The following is a 25943-nucleotide window of genomic DNA, read 5'->3' as shown; positions in this document are numbered from 1 at the left end:
TTAGCAAGTTTGAAGCAGGCTCCAGACAACTCAGAGTCGGCAGAAGAGTTATGTCGACAGGCGTCGGTCAGACTTAGATTTCCAAGTGGGAGATATGGTTCTCCTGAAGGTGTCATCCAGTTTAGGAAGTAGGGCAAGCTAGGCCCCAGGTATATTGGTCTTTTCAGGGTTTTGTCTCGGGTGGGTTAGGTTGTTTATCGCTTGGATCTTCCATATGAGATTAGTCAGATTTACAGCACGTTTCATGTCTCTCAGCTGTGGAAGTGTTTAGTGGATGATTCCTCAATGGTACCAATGGAGAATATTCATGTGCATAACCGCCTGAATTATATTGAGAGACCGGTGGCGATCTTGGATCGGAAGACTAAGACCTTGAGGAACAAGGTTGTCGAGCTGGTGAAGGTGCAGTGGCAGCACCGCAAGGGATCGATGTGGACTTGGGAGCCCGAGGATAAGATGAAAGAGCACTATCCAGAGTTGTTCAGGGCAGCGGACTTTGAGGACGAAGTCTGATTCAAGTGGGGGAGAATTATAACACTTGAACCTAGGGATGAAAGTGGGTCCAAACCCGGACCGGATGGACCTAGACCCGGAAAACCCGGAATCGGTTAACGGGATTTTGTAGAACCGAAAACCGGACCGGTATATAGGAACCGGTTCTGGTTCGATTCCGGGTACGGTATCGGGTAAAGTTAGTCTAGAACCGGAAAACCCAGAAACATCAACGTGGGTAGGTTGGAACCGGATAAAGTGGGTTTAGAACTAGAAAACCCATAAAAACCAGAATTTTTTGGTAATTACTTACTACTTAGTGGGTTAAACTTTGAAAATTTTCATATTGATATCCCGACTTTGGGGGACTATAACTCATTGAATATAAAACCAAAATTAACAAAATTATAGTCTAAAATCATGTACAAACTCTAAAATACACTCTGGAAAAAACCTGATTTCAATCCGACTTTAAACGAATGAGATATGCATGTGTTAACATTTTCACAGAATACAAAGTACAAAAAACAAATAGCTGAAAAGTTGAAAATTTTTAGTTTTGATATCCCGACTTCCGAGGACTATAAATCATTTAATATTAAACCAAAAATGATAAAATTATAGTCTAAACTCATGTACAAACTATAAACTACAAGTTGGAAAAACCCACATGTCAATACGACTTCAAACGAATTAGATATGCATGTTTTACAATGAATACAAAAAAACTGAAAAACTAAAAACTTCCAGTTTTGATATCTCGACTTTGGGGGACTGTAAGTCAATGAATATAAACTAAAAATGACAAATTTATAGTCTAAAATCATGTACAAACTCTAAACTACATGTTGGAAAAAACGACATGTCAATCGGAGTTGAAACGAATGAGATATGCATCTTTTAAACGTTTCACAAAAACCGGTTCCGGCCCTAAAAATGGTTCTGGTTCCTAACATCAGTTTCGGTTTTTAGACCCGGTTTACCCGGACCTGATGGACCCAAACCCGGATTACCCAGAATCCGGATAAAGCCAATTTTTAAACCCGAAACCGAAACCGGTTCTATACATTCTGGTTCTAACGGTTCCGATTTTGGTCTGATTCTGGTACCGGTCCGGTTTTTCGGTTCTAAATATCATCCCTACTTGAACCATGGTATGCTTCATTATTGCCCTTGTATTATGTAAAAGTTGCATTTTGGTCCTTGTGTTGTACACGGTGAGTACCACATGGTACGCTTGGCGTCCAAGCTATGAAGCAAGTACGCACGACGTACCACATGGTATGCTTAGCGTACTCATGCGAAGCTTGGACGAGGTTTCGGAGATGTACACGGGACGTACATCTTTGTACGTGGGCATACGTAAGGATTCTTAAAACCCTAATTTTCGAATTTGGACACTATATAATCACCTTTATGGCTTATGAAACCCTCATTTCTCAGCATCCTCTGACCTTTTAGCCTCATATTCGAAACCCTAAGCCTCTTCTTTGTGTTTTGAGCCCATTGTGTCCATTTTGGTGTGCTTTAGTCCATATTCAAGAAGTAGAAGCTTGGTGCAAGGTGGTGGATCATGGAAGAGCTTGTGGATCTTGATTATTTGCTTCATTTCCAGCTTCTTTGAGGTAAAAAGCTATGAACTTGTTCATTAATGGCTTAGATCTATTATATATGAGTTTTGGTCCCTTTTGGCCCCAAGAATGAGATCTAGTGGTTTGATACCTTTCCAGGAGCTATGAGTTGCCACTCTTGGTGTTTCTGAGGTTCTAGATTCATAAAGTTGTCATCTTTAGGGTTTAGAATCCCCCATGCATGAGATTGTGTCCATTTGGTGAAAGTATAATGCTATATCTTGAATTTGGGTTCTTTTGGGGCATGCAAAGTCACCAAGTCAGTGACGTTATGGTTCTAGACACTTATTAGGACTCAGATCTATGAATTAGATGTCTGAACTTAAGCATTAAGAGCTTAATGAAGAGTTTCGCTTAATGGATGAGTACACTAGTCGTACAAGTCTGTACGAGCAGCGTACAAGCCAAATAGTGTGTATGATTAGCGTACAGTGGAGTACACCCCACGTAATCAATCAGGTGGGATTTTGCATATTAGGCTTCAAGTTTGGGCTTTCTTTTGGGCTTAGGTGTTTGAGTTCTTATTGGGCCATCTGAGTGCAAGTGTTTTGGACTAGGAAAAATGGTTGGCTTTAGGGTAAGGCCCATGTAAGGGGTTTGGGCCCAATTTGGAAACTTGGGCCATAATAGGGCCTTGGTTGATTAATTAGCTTTTGGGCCCTTTAGATTGTGAGTTTGGGCCATAGTCTTGGACCAAGCTAGGTTAGGGGTAAAATGGTCTTTTTACCCTAAGTATGGATTTATGGTTATGGTTTGGAACCCAAATGTTAATTGGGTGTTGTTTTGGTATTGGTTTAGCTTGGGAATTCGTTGGACCAGCAGCAATGGATTTTCATTGAGATTCAGCAGTCGAGGTGAGTTTCGCCACTGGGTTTAGCGGGTCTAAGGCACCAATGTCGGCCCTTGTTGTTTATGTTAGGATGCTAGGAGTCTACGTGGCCGTTACATGTGTTATGTATTACTATTTATATCGGGAGGGGTTCGATGTCGGGTGAAGCCCGATAATTAAATTGTATGCTATTGTTTATGATCATTGTATGTGTTAACATGATTATGTGATATGTATTGTATGTGTATAGTGGGTGGGGCCAGATGTCAGGTTGGGCCTAAGAATAACAGATTTGTATACCCAGTGGGGCTCGATGCCGGGCGGGGCCCGATGTAGGGCAGGGGGCCCAGTATGTGATTTATTATGTATGCTATGGGGTAGTTTGGGGAACTCACTAAGCTTTATGCTTATGTTTTCCAGTTTATGTTTCAGGTACTTCTGGTTCCAAGGGGAAGAGCTCGGTTTGACTACATCGCACACACCACATGGATTCCGCTTTTGAGATATCACTTTGATTGTTATGACGTTTGATATACTTATTTTCATTTGGGTTGTATGGATAATGTTTTTGGAATACCGTTTTATGTAAATTAAAAATGTAATTTTTTGATCATATTTTTGGGACGTTTCAAATGGAGGCCAGGGTTTCATTTCTAGGGTTTAAGAGGATGGAGGTTGAAGATAATAGGGTTTGGTGGTGACTTAATGAGCTTAAATAGGGTCCAAGACCATAAATTAGGGTTTGGGTATGACTGGATTACGCCCTGCATACTCCCTTAAGCATCCGCAACCAATCTGCCTAGTACGCCCCGCGTACTAGGTTTAACCCTTGAACCACCAAACTTCCGAAGGCCCTAACTTCTTCATTCTAAGTCCATTTTCGACGATCCTTATATCCCCAGAAAGGTAACGAGAAGCTCTACACTTCTATCAACTCATCCTTGCCTTAGAAATTTCCAAACAAAAATAAAAAAAATCATAAAAAGCCCGACTGCTACTTTACGATTATACCCTTGGGCTCCAAATCACAAACTGAATTACTAGATCATCTATCATATCCTATCCACACCCAAATGGGTCTAGTCTCTCTTTCTCAAAGGCCCTAAGCCTTATGATAACCGATCTTTGGGTCACGGCCCCGCATTAGGAAATGATTCGGAACAGTGTGTTACACAGAGTACAAATGACGAATCTGGGGCAGTATCGTTATACACTTTGTTCAATATTGGTGAATTATTGAAAATATTAACGTCATTAATTGAATCGAGACTACCGAAGTAGGCATGACAGAACCCTAAATCTTGTGAGGCTACAGCTTCAAGTACAGTCGTAGGATAATGATAGCACCCCTTTGTGTATTGTCCATGATATGTGTTTGGACAAAAATTTCATCTTCACTGCATGCAATCTAAACTTCCAAACATCCCAAGTAAAAAAAAGCACATTCACATGATGAGCGTACAACTTTTGTATGTCACTGGAAGTAGGATGATGCAAATATCATGGATCGTACAAAGACATGACATATCTGCAAAATTCGTGAAGAGCTTTTCATGTGGTACGTGCAAACATCCTAAAATTCTCGTCTAGTGCATCATGGGGGTGCCATATGCTAACATATGAAATACAGCAGTACATTTTTTGAATTAGATCAAAGCCTAACATACGTCTTGCGTCCGGGCGTTGACATATATACTCACACTTTGAACTAACACCTTCGACAACACGCATAAAGAAATCTTTACGCATCTGAAACCGTCGGTGGAAATAATATCCTTGAAAGAGAGTATGTTCGTCAAAATAATCATGCATGAGACGTTTGTGGGTTGTTGCACACTGTCTTTGTTTATGTTGCATATTCATCAATTCAAGGTTGTTAACATGTTGTTCTAGCATATTACATATGGAGATGACTGACTGTATTACGCTATCAAAAGCATCGTCCGGAAAAAATAACAATGATGATGAAGACAACATTTTTTTTATAAACGGTTGGAATGGTTTTGGAGAATTGTTGTGGTGTACCTGTGTTAAAATATGAAAGGTGAATGGTAATTTATATTGGTTGAAAGAGATGTTTAAAATTTAAATTTTAAAAATAAAGAACCGCTATATTTAAAAAAAAAATGAAGCTTTTTAAAAAATGAAAGGTTTTGTTTAAAAAATAAAATGGTCAATTGTGGTTTAAATTGGAGTCAATAGTCAATCAAATCCCTCCGGACCTTTTTGTCTCCTCTCGCTTTACTAGTTGCTGGTGACGAGCCCCTGGCACGCGCCAGGGACGGTGTTGAGCATGCATAGCAACCTCCTAGCGAGTATTATTAGCGTGCGACTCCCCTAAGCCTAGCAAAACTGAGAAAAACAAATTTCATTGTATAAGTCTTGGTGCAAAGGGATAACCTTACACGATATTTTTGTGCCGTATTTGACAACAAACCTTTTGGCTTTATTAATTCAATGTTATAATACGAAAATGTCATAGCTGAAAAAGAAACAATTTTGTAGGGGTAGGGGCACAAGTTGTTTGCATTCCATTTCGTTGTAAATTTATTTAGCGAAAAGAAAATCAATTTGATTATTGTTTGCGATGAAGAATTGAAGATATTATGATTTTCAGGTATAATTAATATAAATATATAATAACCATTGAAATGGTATATGATCTGTTGGTGTCCAACAAACATGTTTGATTTGGTACGTCATGCGACTCATAATACAATAGTACTTATACCATCTATCACTGGTTGTTTGGGCAATTGAAAAGCCGCCACCAAAATATATAATATAATATAATATATTCTATCAGGTTTGAGGTTTCAACTTTCGTCCAAAACATAGATGTATTTAAGCTGTGTACTTTCGTCCATAAACACCACCAATGACCAAACTAAGAAAAACATATGATGAGTTGAGTTGAACAAGGTACGACAAAAAGTTGGTCGATGAGAAAAGGATTTAAGAGCAACAATTTTTATTGCAAGCAACAAACAAACAGTATATACAAAATTCTGACCATTTGTTTGCAGTAGTAGAGTAGAGTAAGACTGGATGTTACGAAACAAAATATAGATATAGATTATGTAAAAACAAAACAAAACAAACAAGGAAAGATAATACAACAACAACAACAACAACAATACGTACATATAGATGATATTGATATGACTCTGTTGAATTTGATCAAAAAAAAAGAATGCGGAAGGATGTATCTCAGTGTCGGATTTTAGATTTTTCAGGCCTATTTCGTGGAATAGCAAGGATGGCTACAAGTCCACTAGCAAAGGCTGCAACTGCTGCGATAGCAAAGGCTGGAGAATTCCCCCCACCAAACAACTGGTCCCATGGTCCACTTCCAAGAGACACCAACATCTATTATCAAACACAACACAAACCAACAATACATCTTTTATCACCAAACCAACCCTAAATATATAAATAAATTAACACACAACAACAACAACTGTTGTTGACATCTATCTCTTCTGTTGGCTAATATGAAACAAGGCTTTGGTGTCCCAATCAATAAAAAATATTTTAGGAATTTCATCCTTTCTTTTCCTCAATTTCTGTTTCTTTGGTAACTATAAATGAATGGAATGGTACATTTCTATTCCATTCCATTCTCATGTTTAACTTCACTTGCTTCAAGGAATCTAATAACATTATCTATAATTACACAACTAAATAAAATGAAATCTCACCAAATATACAAAATTTCTAATTCTTTAATATAAACTTTAATCAAATAACTATTATATATATCCTCAAATGTTAGCATCATATAATAATAAATCATATAATTTAAGTTTTGTTTATGGAAAATAGAAAATAGTTTGATTATAAGTTTGAATTTTTATAAAACCATTAGTGCTATTAAATATTATATAAATAAAAGTAATGCTTCATTCCATTCCATTCCTTTGTGGCAAACAATCTTAATTTTTTCACTGAGCCGTAATACTTCATTCAATTCCTTCAATTACTACATACCAAACACTACCTTAGAGTATGGAAAGATGTTAGTCAAATCTTTGGAGTGTGTGGGTGTAATTGGGTGGTGGGGAGACTAGTCTATGTCATTGTAACAAGGTCATGTGCCCAACCAAAAGTCAAAAAACTACAAATGATGCTTTGAGAATGCACTAACAAGACTGAGAATGGAAAAAGATACCTGTGGAATGACAATGGCTACGTTTAGAACACCCATCGACAACCCTGAAACAAGCAAAGAATATATATTTATAAATTTGTTGTGCCAAGTCAAATGGAGAATAAAGAGAAAGGGAACGGAAGCCACCTTGACCAAGTCCTAGTGACTCGATACGTGAGGATACCAATGCATATGGGACACTATATGTAACCTGAAAAGAAAAGAAGCAGTCCATTATTCAGACATGAAAAGCAAGCGAATAAAAAGTCAAGTGTTATAACTTACAGCTAAGGGCATGCCAAGAATTGAAAAAATAACGAGTGCAGCAATGATGATTCCATTCGGAGGGGAACCATCAGCTGCATATTCGGCTTGAGCTGCCACAAAGGAAAGCACAAGCATTGCTAAAAAGCAGAGGAACATGACAATGTTTGAGACCCCCCATATGAAACCAGACCCCCATCTCCTACAAAGATTCTCCATAAACACTGAAGTTATTCCAAGGATGACCGAATTCAACATCAGCCCAAAGGCACCCATTCTCACTCCATCACTATATTTCAAATCACCAGTGGGGTCCCCACGGTATATCTCCCGACCCATCCAATCAGTGTCAAACAGAATAAAAGGAAACCAACCGACCCAAGTCAGAGACACAATAAACAAGATCAACCACACGGGCCCTGGAAGGAACTTGAATGTCCCAAACATTTCCCAGAAAAAAGCTTCTTGGGACTCTCCACCTTCATCATGATGAGCATGAGCTGTCCCAGGTTGTTCGTGAATCGCTGTCACACTTACGTATGTTGTGATGATGATGAAAATAACATCCAGAAGAAAAGCAGCCTTGAGATTCGCACAGTTTATGTCGCATGCAGAGTTCATGGTGAAAGGTAAAACCTTGTACCAACCACTGTAAGCTCCCGTTGCATACCCAAGAACATTACCAATCGCCATAAACAGGGAGTAGTATGCATTTGCTACTCGTGTTCTTCTGTGATCATTCACTGATATATACACAAATATAAATATTTTTTTTTATCTCAAAGCTAGTAACTAAATGTTACGACTGTAGATTAAAAAAATTATCTTCACATTCGAATAAGAAGACCATGTGTTGTTACAATAATAATAATACTAATACATTTTGTAACTAAAAGGCTTAAAAGATCAACATTAATTTCAAAGTGACAAGTTAGGATATTTTTGGAAATCTTCATATTAATTAACACATTAAATGCATGTTGTAACTAACAAATAATTGAAAAATATCTTATAACAGGAGAATATAGGGAGTTGTAAGGTTAACAATTATTGTAGGTTGGCACGTCCTTATCTCCATGGATTTCAACTCTTGGTTGATTAAAAATAATTCAAAACTTTAGACTTTAGTTTGGTTTGTTTGTTATTTTTCACACTACATAATTTAATTTGTCTTCATGTTGTGTATATATGTTTGGATTTGTTTGCAATAAAATAGGACAAATGAAAAAAAGGGTGAATGGGCCCAATCGATCTGAATCTAGTCCAAGCAATCCTAAGGAAAGGACGCTTTTTTGACCCACTCATTTCCCTGTCACCTCATGTCGACTGCCTATCCAATTACAATTCCAGCCTATTTCTCACCTATTCCCTGTTCCACTTGATTGAATTATATATTATCTGTACTTCCTAATATATACTCCATAAACTTAAACTAAACTAAGTACTAACCACCTATTCTGTGAACCTTCAAAATTAAATAAAGATAAAGCTAAAAAGACAAAAATTTAAAGCATCTGCATCCTTATTTATTTATTTATTTTGTTGGTGATGTCACCTTGTTGCTTAACAAAATTAAGTGTATGCCAAAGCGCAAATTTTATGTCAACTTAAAGACACTATAGACTATAATAATGGTTAAGCTCTCCAACTTCACTGATTGAAGTTTAAGATATTTTTAGTATTTTGTTTTTTAGCAAAGTGTCCCTTTCCCAATCTTGGACAATGGCATATCATCTTAATTTAAAGAAAGAAAAGGGTAGGTTGATAGCTGGAGAGCAGCATGACCACGTCTCAAATCTCATGGATGAATGGTGTCCGTGATATATCAAAAATGCAAAAAAAAAAAAAGAGCACAATATATAACTAGTCGACTATGGAGTGATATATCCCTATCCCTTGTGTGTGTGTGTGTGTGTATGTGTGGCTATCTCTTCTCTCCCTAACTGGCAGTCATGTCCCACTCCCACATAAGCATTCATACGCATACCTTCTGGCAGGGGACCAGTGACTCTATGGCCTATTATCAGATTCAGTTGTAGGCTTCTCGATTAGGACTCGCTTCCTATCGACTTAGGCTCCCTTGCTTGATATTTGTATTCAAATATTAAAAAGTAAACAAACCATCTCTAAAAAAAAAATTACAGTTCATAACTATCAGATAAAGGACGTTTAGTTTAGTTTAGTTTAGTTTACTGAATAGAATAGAATGTTTTGGCAGCAATTGGGATTTGGAAGATTTTGAATTCTGTCAAACATATGTATGTATGTATGGTTTGCAGGAAATAGAATGGAACGCATTCCATGACAAAATGCTCAAACCCATCATGTCATAGGATTTTGTGAATTCAATCCCGAACTCATTTGCAACCAAACAAACACGGGATTGGAATGGAATTCAGGTCCGATTCGGGCCAAATCCCATGGAATCCGCCAAACCAACCGCCCCCTAAATCCCCTGTGGATTATTGATCATCTAAGTTTCTATACCCAATTAAAAAAAAAAAAAAAAAAAAAAAAAAAAAGACTGTCAAATTGAACATGGTGAATTATTCAGATCAGCTAGCTCGTTATCACTCATCTTCTTGCTAGGGTTTTTCAACCACCAAGAAATTGAAATCAAAACTGAATCGATCTTGCCTTAATACCAATTGAAAACCCCTAAAAGGAGTTGAATTTGAATCGCAAATAGGAACTGAAACAAGAACTTACCAGTAAGATCAGCAAGAAGAGCTCTACAAGGACCTTGAGTAGCATTGTTTGCCATATCAAGCAGCCAAAACCCTATTATGAAAACGATGATGGCTCTCGTCTTCTTCTCACGATCTCCAAGTAATCCTCCGATATCCGCCGCGTAACCGATCAAAAGTACAGACAAGATGATCGACGCGCAGCCGATGACGATAAACGGTCGGCGGCGACCATACTTGCTTGTAGATCGATCGCTCATGTGTCCAGCCAGCGGCTGAACAAGGAAACCCGATAAAGGACCACAAAGCCATATGATGCTCGACCACGCGTGAGGAATTCCTAGTTCTTGTACATATGGAGTTAATAGAGAGAGTTGTAAGGCCCACCCAAACTGTATCCCACAAGCAACAGAAGCCACTCGGAAGAGTACCCGGAGTCTAGTTGGAGTTTCTACTGGAGTAACGGCGCCTCCACCGCGAGGACGGTGCCTTTGTGTTTGACTTTCCGGCACCGTCATATTCTATCTCTAAAACCCAAGAATTCTTATCAGAGAATAGTGAATTTGTAAGTGGTGGTGGACAACAATTTCTGAAACTAGAAAAAATGATGAGTTTTTTTTGATTGATGACGGTGACAACTCATGATGAATACTAGCTACTGTGAATGAAATTGAGAATCATTTTCAATAAAAATAACAGTAGTGCGTGTAATTTGGTATGGTATATGCGTGAGAGAGAGAAAAAGGGGGGTTTTTTATATGAGTATGAAAATGTATCCTTCTTCAGATTAATAAGGCATCCAGTGATGGTGGGACTAGGTAGGAAAGAGTATACTTCACAGGATGCTGACAGGCGCCATTGTTGTGTTTGTTTCTGTTCTGGGATTCTTAATCACAAAAGAAGATGGCGGATAATTGCAAATCAGTACTTTCACTTCCTTTCTTTGACAAAAATGGTCCTCTCCAAAAGCACCAAATGAAATAGCTCGATATTATATGAAAAGTTAATAATTTATCTATATATATATATATATATATATATATATATATATATATATATATATATATATATATATATATATATATATATATATATATATATATATATATATATATATAATAGAAGCAAATTTACTTGTATCAAATTTATTTGAAATTCTTCAAAAGCTTTCTAATTTCTGGTCATGTTGGACAAAACTAACAGGTAGCGGAAAGCTAGTAACCGGTAACGTTTTGTCAAAAACTATGTGAGATAGCTTTTACATTTTCAGCGTTTTGTTTAAAGTTTAGAGGTCAAAAGAGATTTTTTTGTTCAAACGGAACATTTTGTCAAAAGTTTTTTTTCACATATGATTATTAATTGATAATGATTTTTTCTCTTGCAAAAAAAAAAGATAATAATTTTTTATTTTCCTCTCGCGCGCGCGCGTGTGTGTGTGTGTATATATATATATATATATATATATATATATATATTGAATCTTGTGGACCTTAACAACAGTATACTTTTACTGTTTTGAAATTGTGCCACCAAATTTTTGTCAATTGTCGTTTCGTCCCTCGTTGTCCCTATCATCCAATCACTGACTACTTCCACCACCTTCTAGAGCTTTCATCTATCTTCATCTTTTGTACTGCTTCCCCAAAAATTCTCCATCGCCCTCTTCGATGCCTACCGCCATCAGCCTCTGGCCTTCACAAAAACCCTAATTACTTTCAATCACCGCCTCTTTCCCCCTTCGATCACTGACATCGCACCACTCAACATCGACCATCACCACATCGATTGAATGTTTTTCTTTGCTGAAGATCGAAGAATCCATACATGCCATCAAGAGAAACCTCTACGTCACATCGATTTGCAGGCAAGATGCATTCTCTCTTCACCATGCTACTCCACCAGAACCATAGTCACATAGTTCGCGGTACGTTCCAATATAGGAACGAGGATCGGGAATGCGATTCGTTAGGTTAGGCGTATCGGGTACGGTGGGGGGTAGGCTCATTTCGGTACGTTTCGGTACGGCGTACCATATAAGTCGGTATGTGTACCCAATTGAAAACAGAATTCTGGTGCACTTAGAAAAAAAACATAAACAGATTATATTAAAAGACAAAAACAGAATTCCAGAATTTTAGTCATAAACCTAAACCTGATGTTATAACATAAAAAATAGAATTCCAACTTCCAAGCACTTAGAAAAATAGAAACAGATTACATCAGCCTTAGAAGCTAACCAAAATCATTATCCTTGCCAAGATCAAAGAAGTTTTCAGGGCTTCTGTTTCAATGTCTTCTGGACTAGTAAAAATCTTTCCAAAAACCATTTCAAAGAAAAAAAGAAATACTAAATAGTATAAGAAAAAAAAAAAAAAAGGAAGAATGAATATAGCTTATTGGAAGAATAGAGGGGTAAGCAGATATCGATTGTGATGTTGGTGAAATTGAGTAGCATCATATGTAATAAATTGAATCGATGGATGTTGGAGGAATCAGATGTGGGAATTGAAAGCATCATAGACTTTAATCAAACGTCGACATGCTTTTCACAAGAAAACTATTTCCCGCCAAAACACAAAATCGGTGTCCCATAAGCAAAATTGGTGATCCAAATCGCGTTTCTGTGTAATAAAATTTAACAAAAATCACGTTCCCAATAGCGAATCGGAGAATAGAAGGGATCGCAAGGAAATCGTACCAAAGAACGTTTCGGTTGGCGATTGATACAAAATTGTACCACGTTTGGGAACGGGGTGTTCGGAACGTGGATCGTGGCTATATTGGCGATCCCTGTGACTATGATCAGAACTACTTAGTGGATTGATTTCGTTTTGTGAATGGAAGACTCATCTGGAATCATTGTTCTTCAAGAATGGTGGGGGTCTATTTAGAAATCAACAAACTGTGGAAAGTCGGAATTAAACCTCTCCCTTATCTATTTGATTGTAAATCGGGTACCCCATCTTTCTGCACCATCTCTCCCGCTCTCAAGCATAAGCCCCACCAGATGGAAAATCAATATCATAGCCACTGATATCACTGAACTTCCCCACCCATCTTTTCTTTTTCTGATGATGCTTGCTTCTTGTCTATAGTTTTATTTACTTTTCAGGTGGAAGAGAAGACAAATCTGATTCAGAGATTAGGAAGAGTGGATCTTGGATGTTCCGGTCTGACTAGGCCAAACAGATCAGAGAAAGGTTTCAAAGTACAGGTAGCATGTTTAACATATGTATATGTTCGATATATTTGTTTGATTCCATCATTCGAATTTACTTTTCATGAGAGCTTTATTATACTTAGGTTTTTTTACTATGAATAGTAATTGTTTGGTTAAATGTCTCAACGAACAAACAAACTTAAAGTGTGCTTCCATTTGCAGTTCAGTTTGAAGTGGTATGTTATATGTTGTGCACTTGATTGTGTGGTTGTAAGAGCATAATTATTTAGGTTGCATAATTGGTCAGAGAGAAGCCGTTGTAGCCTTGACCAACTCCTCCCTCTCATCACCGTTGTCACTTAACCATAACAAAAACATCTTAATTTCAGGTCAACGTCCACCACCTCTTCATCATATATAACATTAAATTGCAATATTTATACACCACATACTCTTATCAGTTTCTGTTAATAATATCGCCATACATTCATATCTTACAAAGCAAATATGACTTTAAAGGCTTATTTCAATGGCAGCCTTATAGGATGTAATGGTTTAATTGTATTTGTGTTTGTTTTCAGTCTTTTTGAAGTGTACGTCAACAACAAGGGAATACCAAAAAAAACTACATGTCTTGGGTTTTGTTTGATTAAATTTAATCAATGATTACAATATTTTAATGGTTAATATATAAGGTAGGGCTTTAACCATTCAGATGCTTTTGACTTTTTAGTGATATACAATAGCTTTTTTAAAAGTATACACTAACTGCTAACTCTTTCAGAGACCATCAACAAAAATTTTAAATGATGGTTTATATAGTTAAGAGCTAACTTTTTTAAAAGTATATTATTTGTCAGAAAACGAAATTACATATTTATTGGCTAAGTTTATCAGAGATGACAAAACAATTTGGTTCGGGTGCATGATATTTTACTATTGTATATTGGATTGGGTTACTTAATGATAATGGAATGGTGACAGGTGGATGCGATTCATGTATGTAGTCGTTAGATGACTTCAGATGGAAGACAATATCGGAATGTTGTTGAAATTTTTTGATATAAGGAGATAATGAAAAAAGGGGGGAAGTTTGAGGTAATTTTACATTTACTCATAATATATGTGTGATTTCGAATGATGATTATTGAGTTGCATAATCATGATTGGGGGATCGTTGTTTTTTGCAGAGGTAGGAATTTAACTTGCTTAAGCATTGTAATCTAAAACCTTTCTTGAATAACTTGACTAGGAAGCCTATGATTGTGAAGTTCAACTGGAGAATGAAGTTGAAAGGATATTTTGTCTCTGGGGGTTCAAACATCAACTTGCATGTATATGCAAATACTACGATTTAAACTATACACTGTTTTTTCTCATCGTTGAACATTTGTTTCAACATGTTATATTCATTTATGCATTTTTCTACATCTAATGTTATTAAAAAACTTAATCTTCTTTTCCAGGAGTCTGATTCTAATCAGCCTCCACCTACAGGTATTTTGTGAGCATGCAAATGTTATTAATGTATTACCCTTTTTAATCAATGAATTTATAGTTTCCTATGCCTTAGTTTTCTTTTTAAAATCTGTCTTTTGCTCTTATTTAACAACTTTATAAACCTGTCAAGTTTCATTGCCAAAAATAACACACCCAAAAAAAATCTTTGAACTATAAAAAAAGAAAAAAAAAAAAAAAAGCCAACCTGGGGCGAAGCCCGGGCTTTTTCCTAGTTAGTAGTAAAGAAGTAGGTTTTGACCATAAAACAATTACATATATTTGAAAATTTTGTGATTCAAATATGAATAGTTGAAAAATGAGTTTTTTCGTATCAAAAGTTTTTGCAACATAGTTTTTTCTTGAGATAATAGTGTTTCCATATATCAAATGTATGTTGATTTATTTTTATATGATTTATAAGTTTTTTATTAGTTTTTTTACACATATAAATGTTGTAGTAGAAGTTGTATTGTTTTTATGTTATTAAAAGTTTTTTTTCACATTATTTATTATTTGTTATATATAAAATTCAACATAAGTTTGATATATAATTTACAAAACTTAAAACGGTCTACAAAATCATCGAAAGTTGTAGTATGTATTTTTTTTCACACTATTTGTTTTTCATGTATCAATATTAAATCATTAGTTGTGAGACCCGTATATTATACGAATTGATTAAAACAAAATGTTAAATAGGAACGATAAGTTTTTTTTTTTTTAATTTGAAAAATAAAATAAGTGAAAATTATGAGAAAAAATACCTGAAAAATTAATAAATTAAAATTATGTGTTTAGTTGTCAGACTTGTATACTAAACGGGTTAATTGTAACAATATGTTAAAATAAATGGTTAAACTGTAAACATATTTGAAATTAAAATTTCAAATTTCAAATTTGAAGTTAATAGTCATTATGGTAGGTTTAATTTATGGAAATTAAATTAATGATATACTAAAATGAAAAATAAAATAAATGACAAGTGAAAAATAAATATATCTCAAAATTATAACAAAATGACATGTGGCCAATTGAATGAGAGAATGACATGTGACAAAATCATTCTTATTTATTAGGGTAGATAATTTGTTAAAAGTTACTATCAACATCTATTATAATAGAGGCAAATTTACTTGCACCAAATTTATTTGAAACTCTTACACATCTCAAAAGTTTTTTAATTTATGTGTATTTATGATTACAAATTTAAAGTGATTAGTCATTATAACTCAAAAGTTTTTTTTAACGTATGGTTATTAATTGGTAACTAGACATCCACGCCATTAGTGCGGATTTAGTTGGGTCAAGACATTTTCCAGTCAGGTTTTTTAGAGTATTGAATTAAATGGTGGTACATTAATAGAGTTATAAGATATGCATGTTGAGAGTCATTAAACAGAAGGTGAGTTATAACTTCTGCATGTTTATAAAAGATTTCTATGAGAAGGTGGATAGACTATTGATTTCTTATTCATGGAACTTGCATCTTGACGAACGGCTTCTACGTGCAGATATGGATCTTTGCATCGGATACATATGTCAATGTTTTGATTATTATGCCCCTACAATAACAAATTCAATATAACATCAAAGGGGTAAAGTTGGTAAAGTATGTAAATAATCAAAGAGAAAAAAGTTATTACATGTATATCTGAACCTAAAAAGCTAACCATGAAATGAACAATGAAAACTAACATTTAACACATAGTTGCCAAGATATAAATTTTCCATCTTCAAACAATCCATCACCAAAGTTTCCCATCTACTTGTTAAACGTTTCACTAAAATCGGACTGTCATAAGCAAACATATTGTCATGTTTTATCAAATCGAATGCATATGTGAATGTAGTGTTTAGCTGCAGTCAGCTTGGGTGAGGAATCATGCAGTCAACGAAATCAACTATAGATTGCCTTTTTGAACAACAATTTATGATCAGATATCAAGGTTACTAGATTATATTGATGGTGAAAATGGACGTGTTGAATATGTTAGGAGAAATAGTTTTAGTACTTGGTGTGCTACGACATATTTTGAACTAACGAAAGTATTCATGTGGGAAATTAAAGACAAATATCGAAAATACAAAATGAGTTTTGTTAAAATTTTGTAGATAAATAATCCATTCTTATTATTGGAACATGAAGAAGTGGTCCTTAGACAATCCAAGATGAAGACTTCAAAGGTAGCAAGCATTCAGGAGTGAAAATTGTTCCAAAGTGAAGACCAGTCGAAGATAGAGTGTTTGTTTAGAAACATTTTGTGTCTATAATGCATTTATTGTTGCAAGTACTATTTTGTATTACTCTTATTGTTTTCTAGTATAGTACAAGAGACAAGATAAACAACAACGGTTGTGTCAGTCTGTTGATCTTCAGAAGTCTCTCAGTCTATGCGCACTTTATCAGATTTGTCTTTTAGTCACTCATTGACTATTTAAGGAGTTGTCTACCTTAAATCAAGATAGAGAATGAGTCTCTCTATTGGCCTTCTTTAGTGCAGTGGATAGCTTCGAATAAAGTTCCATTATAGTCGGTATTCGTACCAATTTCTTTAAACTTTCGAGTGAGATTAGGAAAGCAACATTGATAGAATCCTTTGTTTTTTATGTCGGTTACAGTTCATCACGCTTATTCCTATAATAGTTCACCAAAAAAATCAAAATTTCTTATTTAGGAGGATGATTTGAGTTCATATTTAGGATAAATGAAATTAATTTTGTTTTTCTATGTATTTTGCAATGATCCATAAAAAATAAACATGTTCCAACACATATACAAATAGATGATCATTTACATAATTGACCTAACGGTATAACTGGCCTAACGGTATGGTGAGTAGTATATGACCATATTAAAATATGAGCAATGTAATTCTAAAAAAACAATCAAAACTGACATCTAAGAAACATACACATTCATGAGCGAAAGTAAATAACTGTGGGTTGTCACTACATCAATGTATTTTTGTTACTTTTTATTTTTCTGTTTATTGTCATTATAATTTATTAATGATATAAGTTTATAAAATATGATCTTTTGTTATATGAATTATATAAGGGACTAAAGATACATTACTTTTTCAAATTCCATACATGAAAGATTTGGTATATGAACAATGAATAATGGGTGTGAAACTCATGTATTATATGAGTTTATTTAAAAGAAAAAATTAAATATGAAATTCTAAACATTTAAAGTTTGAATTTATAAAAAAAATGAAAAAAATATTAAATTATTAAAATTAAAGTATTTTTTCTTTTAAATCTAAACAAATAATTTAGATAAATAAACAAAGAAATCTAATGATGCTTTAATTTACTAATTTTGAAGTTAGAAAAGAAAGTCTATTAATGAAATTAATATGCATTTATTATTATATATAAATATTATATAAAATTTAATAAAATAGAAAAAACCAAAAAATAACATATGAAAAAAAAAATATGTGACATTAGAAAATGACAAATAATAAAATAATTTTTATTTATCAGGAAAGATAGACACTTATTACTTGGTTAACCAAATATCATATCATTACGCCGTCATAAAAGAAAAATCACACCAAAAAATCGGTTAATAAGCTATTTTTTTTGGGTTTAATAAGTAAAAAATCGGTTAATCAGGTATTTCTTTTTTGGGGTTCAAAATGTTGGAGGGGTTTAAATGATAATAAACATATCACAAGGAGCAAAATGTTTTAATTTCATAATAGCGGCGACTGGAACTAAATACCATGTCTCATAACTCATAAGTCATAAAGCAAAGCAAATGGGCCAAAGCTTTGCTTTGTTAATACTCGATTGTCGATTCACACAATTACACATGAGTCATTCGTGCAGATCATAATTGTGTGGTTAAGTCTCCTCATGTATAAATATATTTATATTAAAAGAAATCGTGTGTGTGTATATATATATATATATATATATATATATATATATATATATATATATATATATATATATATATATATATATATATATATATATATATATATAGGGTAAAGTGAATATACCTAACAACCTTATATAAGCTTAGATACCTAACTTCATAATACTACATCGGTTTATATCATATTTACATTATAATTGCCAAAGGTTCTTAAATTTCAACCCCATAACTTGATTACTTCCAAAATCTTTGGACATTCACCAATATCTTTCTTTTACATCACGTCTTTCTATCGAATACCACTTGATGGGCTTCATATCCTACCGCTACAAATGAAAGGATGTAGGAGAAATATAATGATGAATTTCCAAATTTTTTTGAAGTAAATCAAGTTTACGGATGAAGTTTAAGAACCTTGTATGATTGCAATGAAAATTTAATGCAAAATGACGTAGTTTGATGAGGTTAGGTACCTAAGCTTATATAAGGTTGTTAGGTATATTTACTTTACCCATATATATATATATATATATATATATATATATATAGATATATATATATATATATATATATATATATATATATATATATATGGTTAGGTTCATGTGAGACGGCCTAATTTTGTGAGACCGTGAGACGCATTTTTTTTATTTTTTTATATTTTTTTTAGTTAATTCAATTTCCGAAAATAATATTTAAAAAAAGAATTTTTGAATTTTTCCATTTATTTTGCATTTTAAAATTATTTTTTAGAATATGTACAGTGTAATATTCTATTAGAATATTTCACGTATTTTTCAAAAAAAATGGAATTTATTTTTATTTTTTTTAGTTAATTCAAGTTCCGAAATTAATATTTAAAAAAAGAGTTTTTAGATTTTTCCATTTATTCTGCATTTTAAAATTATTTTTTAGAATATGTCAGTGTAATATTCTATTAGAATATTTCACGTATTTTTCAAAAAAAAAACGGAATTTTTTTTTATTTTTTATTTTTTTTAGTTAATTCAAGTTCCGAAAATAATATTTAAAAAAAGAATTTTTGGATTTTTCCATTTATTTTGCATTTTAAAATATTTTTAGATTTGGTTTCACGGTCTCACAAAATAAGAATGGTCTCAAATATTTTAAAATATTTATATATATATATATATATATATATATATATATATATATATATAGAGAGAGAGAGAGAGAGAGAGAAGGGTTCAATTGAGAAAAAAAAAGGTTGAGAATGGGGGAATCATTCTCAGTCACTCATTTATTTTTGCCGCAAAAGCCTCCGTCGTACCAGCAGAAATTGGAAAGGAATAGACATGTGTTTTCCAACAAAACATGTTTCCTTAAATTATGCTAATCATAAACATAGTTTTTTCGGTTTTTTTTTATTAATTTTTAAAAAGCTATTTTTATCGAAAAATGATTTTAAATATACCAAAATTCATGATTTTTTATTCTCTATAAATAGACATCCATATTGATATAGTTTTAAGATAAAATAATTTTTTTTTATATTTTCAGCTATCGTTATTCATAAGTGAATAAAAATGAATCAGGTTTTTACTACAGTACATTCGTTATTCAGTTATGAATAAAAACTATGATTAATTTTTTATTTTTTTTTACAATTTAAGTATCATTCATATATGAATATAACATATAATAAACATAATATATTCATATTTAAATATTAGACGATGCACTCACTTATGAATATTACATAATATATTCACTTGTGAATATTAGATGGTATATTCACTTATGAATATTAGATAATATTTTCATATCTGAATATTACATAGTATTACATGGTATATCACATGTGAATATTACATAGTATATTCATTTGTGAATATTAGATAATATATTCACTTATGAATATTACACAGTATATTCACATATGAATATTACAAGGTACTTTCACAAATATATATAATTTTTATATGTTATTCACATGTGAATAATATACAGACTTGCATATTTGTTTTTTTGTTTTAATAATTATATACTGAGAAAACATATTCATATATGAATATAACGTGATAATTTAGTTTATGCATTTCATCAAACAGTTGGAGTGCATACAATTTAACTTTTTTTTTTTAAAATGTTAAAAACATGATATTTTGACTATTTAAATCTTACAAAAGAGTAGATTGATAGAGAATTATATGAAATTTTTCAAAAAAAAAAAAACGATTTGATTTTTTTCTAACCTCAATTTTGAAGTTTTATTTGATAATCGATGTTGAATGAATGATATGAAGTGGATTTTTGTTGATTATCGATGATGTTGATCTAATAACGCTGGAAGTATAATTAATCATAGATGTTGAAGATCTGATTGTATTCAAACACAATTGAAGGTTGAATTAAAAGAACCAAAAACGAATTTTTTTGTTGTTAACCGTTGAATCGTTGATTATTGACGAAGATCGATGATTTAACATTTGATGATGTTGATGATGGTTTAATTGAAGAAATCTGGATGATTGTTGAAAGTTGGAGAAGAAATTCGGATGATGAACGATGAATGAGTTTGAACTACAGATACGTATTTGAGATTGAAGGTTGTTCTCATATTTACAAATTTGTCACCGTGTCTTTTTATGTTTAGATAAAATGAATGGTTGAGAATGGTTTCCCCATTCTCAACCTTTTTTATTTTCTCAATTGAACCCCCCTATATATATATATATATATATATATATATATATATATATATATATATATATATATATATATATATATATATATATATATATATATATTAAAAGACTAAATCTTAAAATACTATAACTTTTGATAAAAATAGTAACTCGGGTGTAGTTGTATTGTCCATCACGTGTATATGTATTCTTTAAGAAAAAGTTTGTTATTATGAAAAGTGTTGGGGTTTAACTAAATTCATGAAATATTTAAATCTATAAATATTACTATTTGTTATAGAAATCTATACTGAAAAATCGTTGATTTCATAAAATCTTTTGTTAATCATATAACCTACATGATATCCTTTATGCTTTAATCTTATTTTTTTCATACATCATTGGCACAACCACACAAAAGTTTTTCGTGTGGAGCATAATTGTGAGGCTAGGTCTCTTTAAATATATAAATGTATAAGTTCTATTTTAATAGAAAAAGTTATATGTTATTTAGATTCTATAATATATTTTGAATATATTACATATAATAAATTTAATATAAATATATTTTATGAGGAAGCTAATGTTGATCATGACTAATTTATTATTTAATATCGGATTTTTGATTTTGTGTTTCAAAATTCCATCTTGACTTACTGATTTTTTTAAAGTTAAAAAGAATGTTTTGCAATTTTTTTTAATAAAAAAAATACCTTCTCCACAACTCTAAATAAATAATTTTCAAAAAAAAAAAATTCTTGGAACTTTGTGACTTTTTAAGATAAAAAGACTTTATTAGCCTTAATAAACTTTGCACACTCTTTTTCCTTTTTTTTTTCTCTATTTCCATCACATTTAGTCATTTTACAACGTGAAATAGTTTTGCCAAACACTAAGAAGAAAGTGTTTATAATATATAAAGTTTTGCCTCCATATAAACTGATTCGGACATTTTTTTTAAATTTCATTTTTTGCCGCAAGTCAGCTAGAACACTTTATTTCGCAATATTCTTTTTCATAAATAGCAACAACAAGATTAATCTGTTGAACACAAAAAACTCGAATCAATTAAAAGTGGATAGCAACAAAAAGATTAATCTGTTTTGTTCGGTTTGGTTTTAATGGAAGAGACAACATATGATATGATTTCATTATTTTGCTTGATAGATGAATTAGTGACAACGAGCTTGGTTTTGTAAATGGAATGGATACACGCGTACCTACCCTACCTACGTGTCTATCTATTTTGTACAAATATTTAAAAAAGCAGCCGTTTGGGCTTGGGCTTTGTTTCGATTTTAAAATCGACTATTCTATTCTCTAAGAACCGGGATTTTGGGTCTAAAAGGTTCAGCCGATCGGATAATCGGATACGAACACTAGGGTCTTGTTAGGCTAACTCGGTCTAGACCTGTACATTTGCGGTCCCGAACCGGTCTCCAACCAGTTTCGAAACGGTCCGGTTTTTGTGGTCGGTTTCGGAGCGGTCCGGTTTTTTCGGGCCGGTCTTTTATTAGACTAGTCTCTTTCGGTCCGATCGTTTTTGGGACTGGTCTTGGTCTTTTCAGTCCGGTCTCGCAGTCTTTTTGTGTACATTTTTGGATTTTCGGTCTTTTTCGGCCCAATTTCGTTATTCGTTGGTTTTTCTAGTTTCGGTTTCGAGTTTTTCTCTTAATAAATGTGTGATTAATACCAAAATTATAGATTAAACTTTATTAAAAGCGATACACTAAAGTTTAATAAAAGAATAAAAGAAATGAAGTTAGATAGTGTGTGATTAAAAATTGTGTAATTAACACAAAAATGATATATTTATAAACTTCGGCTTTAGGTCTTTTTTGAGATCGGTCTCGGGTCAGTCTCAGACCGGTCTTTTGTCGGTTTCAAAACGGTCCGGTCTTTCTTGGGACCGGTCTCAAAACGGTCTGGTTTTCCTCGGGCCGGTTTGGACGGTCTCGAGTCGGTCTTTTTCGGTATAGTTTTGTTTTAGACCGTTCATGTCTCGATCTCGGTCTTTATTCAAGTTCGGTCCAAAACCATTTTTTTTTGTTCAGGTCTAACTAAGTCTATGTGATCGTGAACCATATCACAATTGGTTCTCTAAAGACATCTTAATGCATTCCTATGGCTAAGAAGAGGAATCGTAAATTGTTGAAATGGTTAAATCAAGAAGATGAGTCATACTTCGTTTCAAAACAAGTCTAGAGTCATACTCCAAGATTGTAATTTGAGTGATACATCTTAAAGAAGCTTTATTAACACTTGTCAAATGTAAAAGTAAAATTTTTCCTACTCTTGTACATTTGAAATTGGTAAGTTGTGATGTTTTGGATAAAACAGAGACCTACTTAGGCCAATTGTGTGAAGTGTTTGTCTTGATAAGAATCCGCACTATCTCCTGAATATTTGTTTGTCAAAGAATGGGTCTTGGCAAGAGAGTCTTATATGTCAAGAGGACAGTGGGAGTCTAAAAGATCCTGAAAGAATTTCATGATCTAATCAAGAATAAAACCTGTTGTTTCTCAGTAGCTCACAAATTGAGGTTTATAACCTATCGTGTTGATATATTCCTATTTTTGTGCCCATTCCAGTTAAAGTTGGCTTTGCATATGAGTTCTGAGAGTTCTCAATTGGTTGCATAACAACTTGGAAGCAATGGTAGGCCCTTGTGCTGCCAGGTGGCAAGAAGTTAAGACTACACAAGTTCAATCCATATGAGTTTGGATTTGTCACTAACCTTGTCTTGTGATTATGGTTTTGAAAAATTCACATGGATAGGAACACATACACCATAAAATCTAAGTGTCATAAGGTTTCTCTCCGATTCATGAAAATGATGGTGAGGGCGAACACCACTGTCCCCAGTTCCAGGTCATGAGTGGGGTAATTCGCCTCATGAGGCTTCAATTGCCTCGAGGCGTAAGCTATCACGTGCCCCCTCTGCATCAGTACCGCACCCAACCCTGAAATCGATGTGTCACAGTACACCACCAAATCGTCTAACCCCTCGGGTAGTACTAGGATCGGAGCCTCGCATAACCTCCGTCTCATGGTCTTAAATTCGTCTGTAGATCCATGCCCCACTAAAAGGTCACATTCTTTTTGGTTAAGCATGTCAATGACACAACAATCTTGGAGAAATCTCGGAGCCAGAAATCACACTTGGAGAACTTTGCATAAAGATTCTCTGCCCTCATGGTCTCCAGTACCTCTCTCAAATGCTGCTCATGCTGCTCCCTGGTCTTGGAATAAACCAGGATATCATCAATAAAAACGATCACCGATCGATCCAGCATCGGTCAACACACCCTGTTCATGAGATCCATGAACGCAGCTGGGGCATTGGTGAGCCCAAACGGCATCACCACAAACTTGTAATGCCCATACCGAGTCCTGAAAGTCGTCTTCGATATATCCTCATCCTAAATCCCATCTGATGGTATCCCAACCGAAGATCAATCATGGAAAACCAAGACACACCCTGCAGTTGATCAAACAAACCATCGATCCTTGGCAACGGATAACAGTTCTTCACCGTTAGTTTGTTTAGCTCCTTATAATCGATGCACATCCTGTGTGATCCATCCTTCTTTTTCATGAAAAGGATCGGTGCTCCCCACGGGGAACTACTCGGACGTATGAACCCTCGATCTAGCAGCTCTTGAAGTTGTACAGATAACTCCTGCATCTCAGGCGGTGCCAACCGATATGGTGCCTTTGCTATTGGAGCGGCACCAGGCACCAAGTCGATGCGATACTCCACCTGCCTCTCTGGAGGCACTCCCGACAACTCTTCGGGGAAAACATCCTGAAAGTCATGTACAACTGGCACAGTGCCCACATCCCTCATGGTCTCAACCCTCGTATCTAAGATATAAGCCAGAAATCCTATACTTCCCTGCTGCAGAAATCTCCTAGCCCTCGCAGCCGAACAAAGAGGCAGCCCCTGCGAGGCCCTATCACCATGTATCACCAGTTCTCCCCCACTTGGGGTTCGAACCCTCACCAACTGGTGCTCACAATCGATCATGGCCCCGTTGGCCTCCAGCCAATCCATCCCGACAATCACCTTCAGCCCATTCAACGGTATCGGGACTAGGTCGACACGAAACCTCTCCCACCAAGCACATTTAGAACACAATCCCGATACATCCTTGCAGCACTAACAGTGCGGTCATCTACAATCTCTAACTCGAGTGGGGAATCCAGAGTTCCAGGCACGTCCCGTAACTTCTTGCTAAGCGTAAGAGACACGAACGATCGGGTAGCAACCGAATCAAACAAAACATGCCCCGGCATACCATTAACCAAAAAGGTCCCTATACAAGCATAATGTACACATAAGTCATACAAATCATAAAGATTAGAGAATAATAGATACGTACTAGCCACAACGTCTGGCGCTGCCCGAGCCTCTTCGGTGTTCAACTGAAATGCGCGGCTCTTCACCGCTGGAACATCCGCCTTGGCAGGGCGACCATCGGTAATCGTCAATGTGGCGGGCATAGGCGCCGCCACCGCACCTCCCCCTCCCTGCAACCTCGGACAGTTGACCCGCTTATGGCCGGTCTGGTTGCAGTGAAAACAAATCAAGCTCCCCGTGGGGTAGTCCCTACTCAAGTGGCCCTGCTCACCACATGCAAAACATCCTGAGCCTATGATACGACAAGCTCCACTGTGCACCCTACTG

General features: G+C 34.4%; 1 protein-coding gene across 1 annotated transcript; it reads right to left on the bottom strand.

The window, feature by feature from the left end:
- Positions 1-6003: 6003 nt before the first annotated feature.
- SUT4 (sucrose transporter 4) lies at positions 6004-10711 on the bottom strand. Its single transcript, XM_079037066.1, has 5 exons — positions 10076-10711; positions 7388-8109; positions 7250-7313; positions 7124-7167; positions 6004-6321 (listed from the first exon to the last, which is right to left on the bottom strand). The coding sequence occupies exons 1-5, from the start codon at positions 10569-10571 to the stop codon at positions 6163-6165; spliced, it is 1485 nt and encodes a 494-aa protein (XP_078893192.1). The 5' UTR covers positions 10572-10711; the 3' UTR covers positions 6004-6162.
- Positions 10712-25943: the final 15232 nt, after the last annotated feature.

This window comes from Lactuca serriola, chromosome 1 (genome assembly GCF_051521515.1).
Source record: "Lactuca serriola cultivar US96UC23 chromosome 1, Lser_US96UC23_V15, whole genome shotgun sequence".
NCBI lineage: Eukaryota > Viridiplantae > Streptophyta > Magnoliopsida > Asterales > Asteraceae > Lactuca > Lactuca serriola.
This window is presented reverse-complemented; position numbering and strand designations above follow the sequence as displayed.

What these genes read in the sequence shown, in the direction of transcription:
- SUT4 (XM_079037066.1), bottom strand. Translation starts at nt 10,571, where the DNA reads ATGACGGTGCCGGAAAGTCAAACACAAAGGCACCGTCCTCGCGGTGGA. An exon ending in TCTTCTTGCTGATCTTACTG is followed by an intron (nt 8,110 to 10,075) that starts GTAAGTTCTTGT and finishes TGTATATATCAG; the next exon opens with TGAATGATCACAGAAGAACA. An exon ending in GTCACTAGGACTTGGTCAAG is followed by an intron (nt 7,168 to 7,249) that starts GTGGCTTCCGTT and finishes TGCTTGTTTCAG; the next exon opens with GGTTGTCGATGGGTGTTCTA.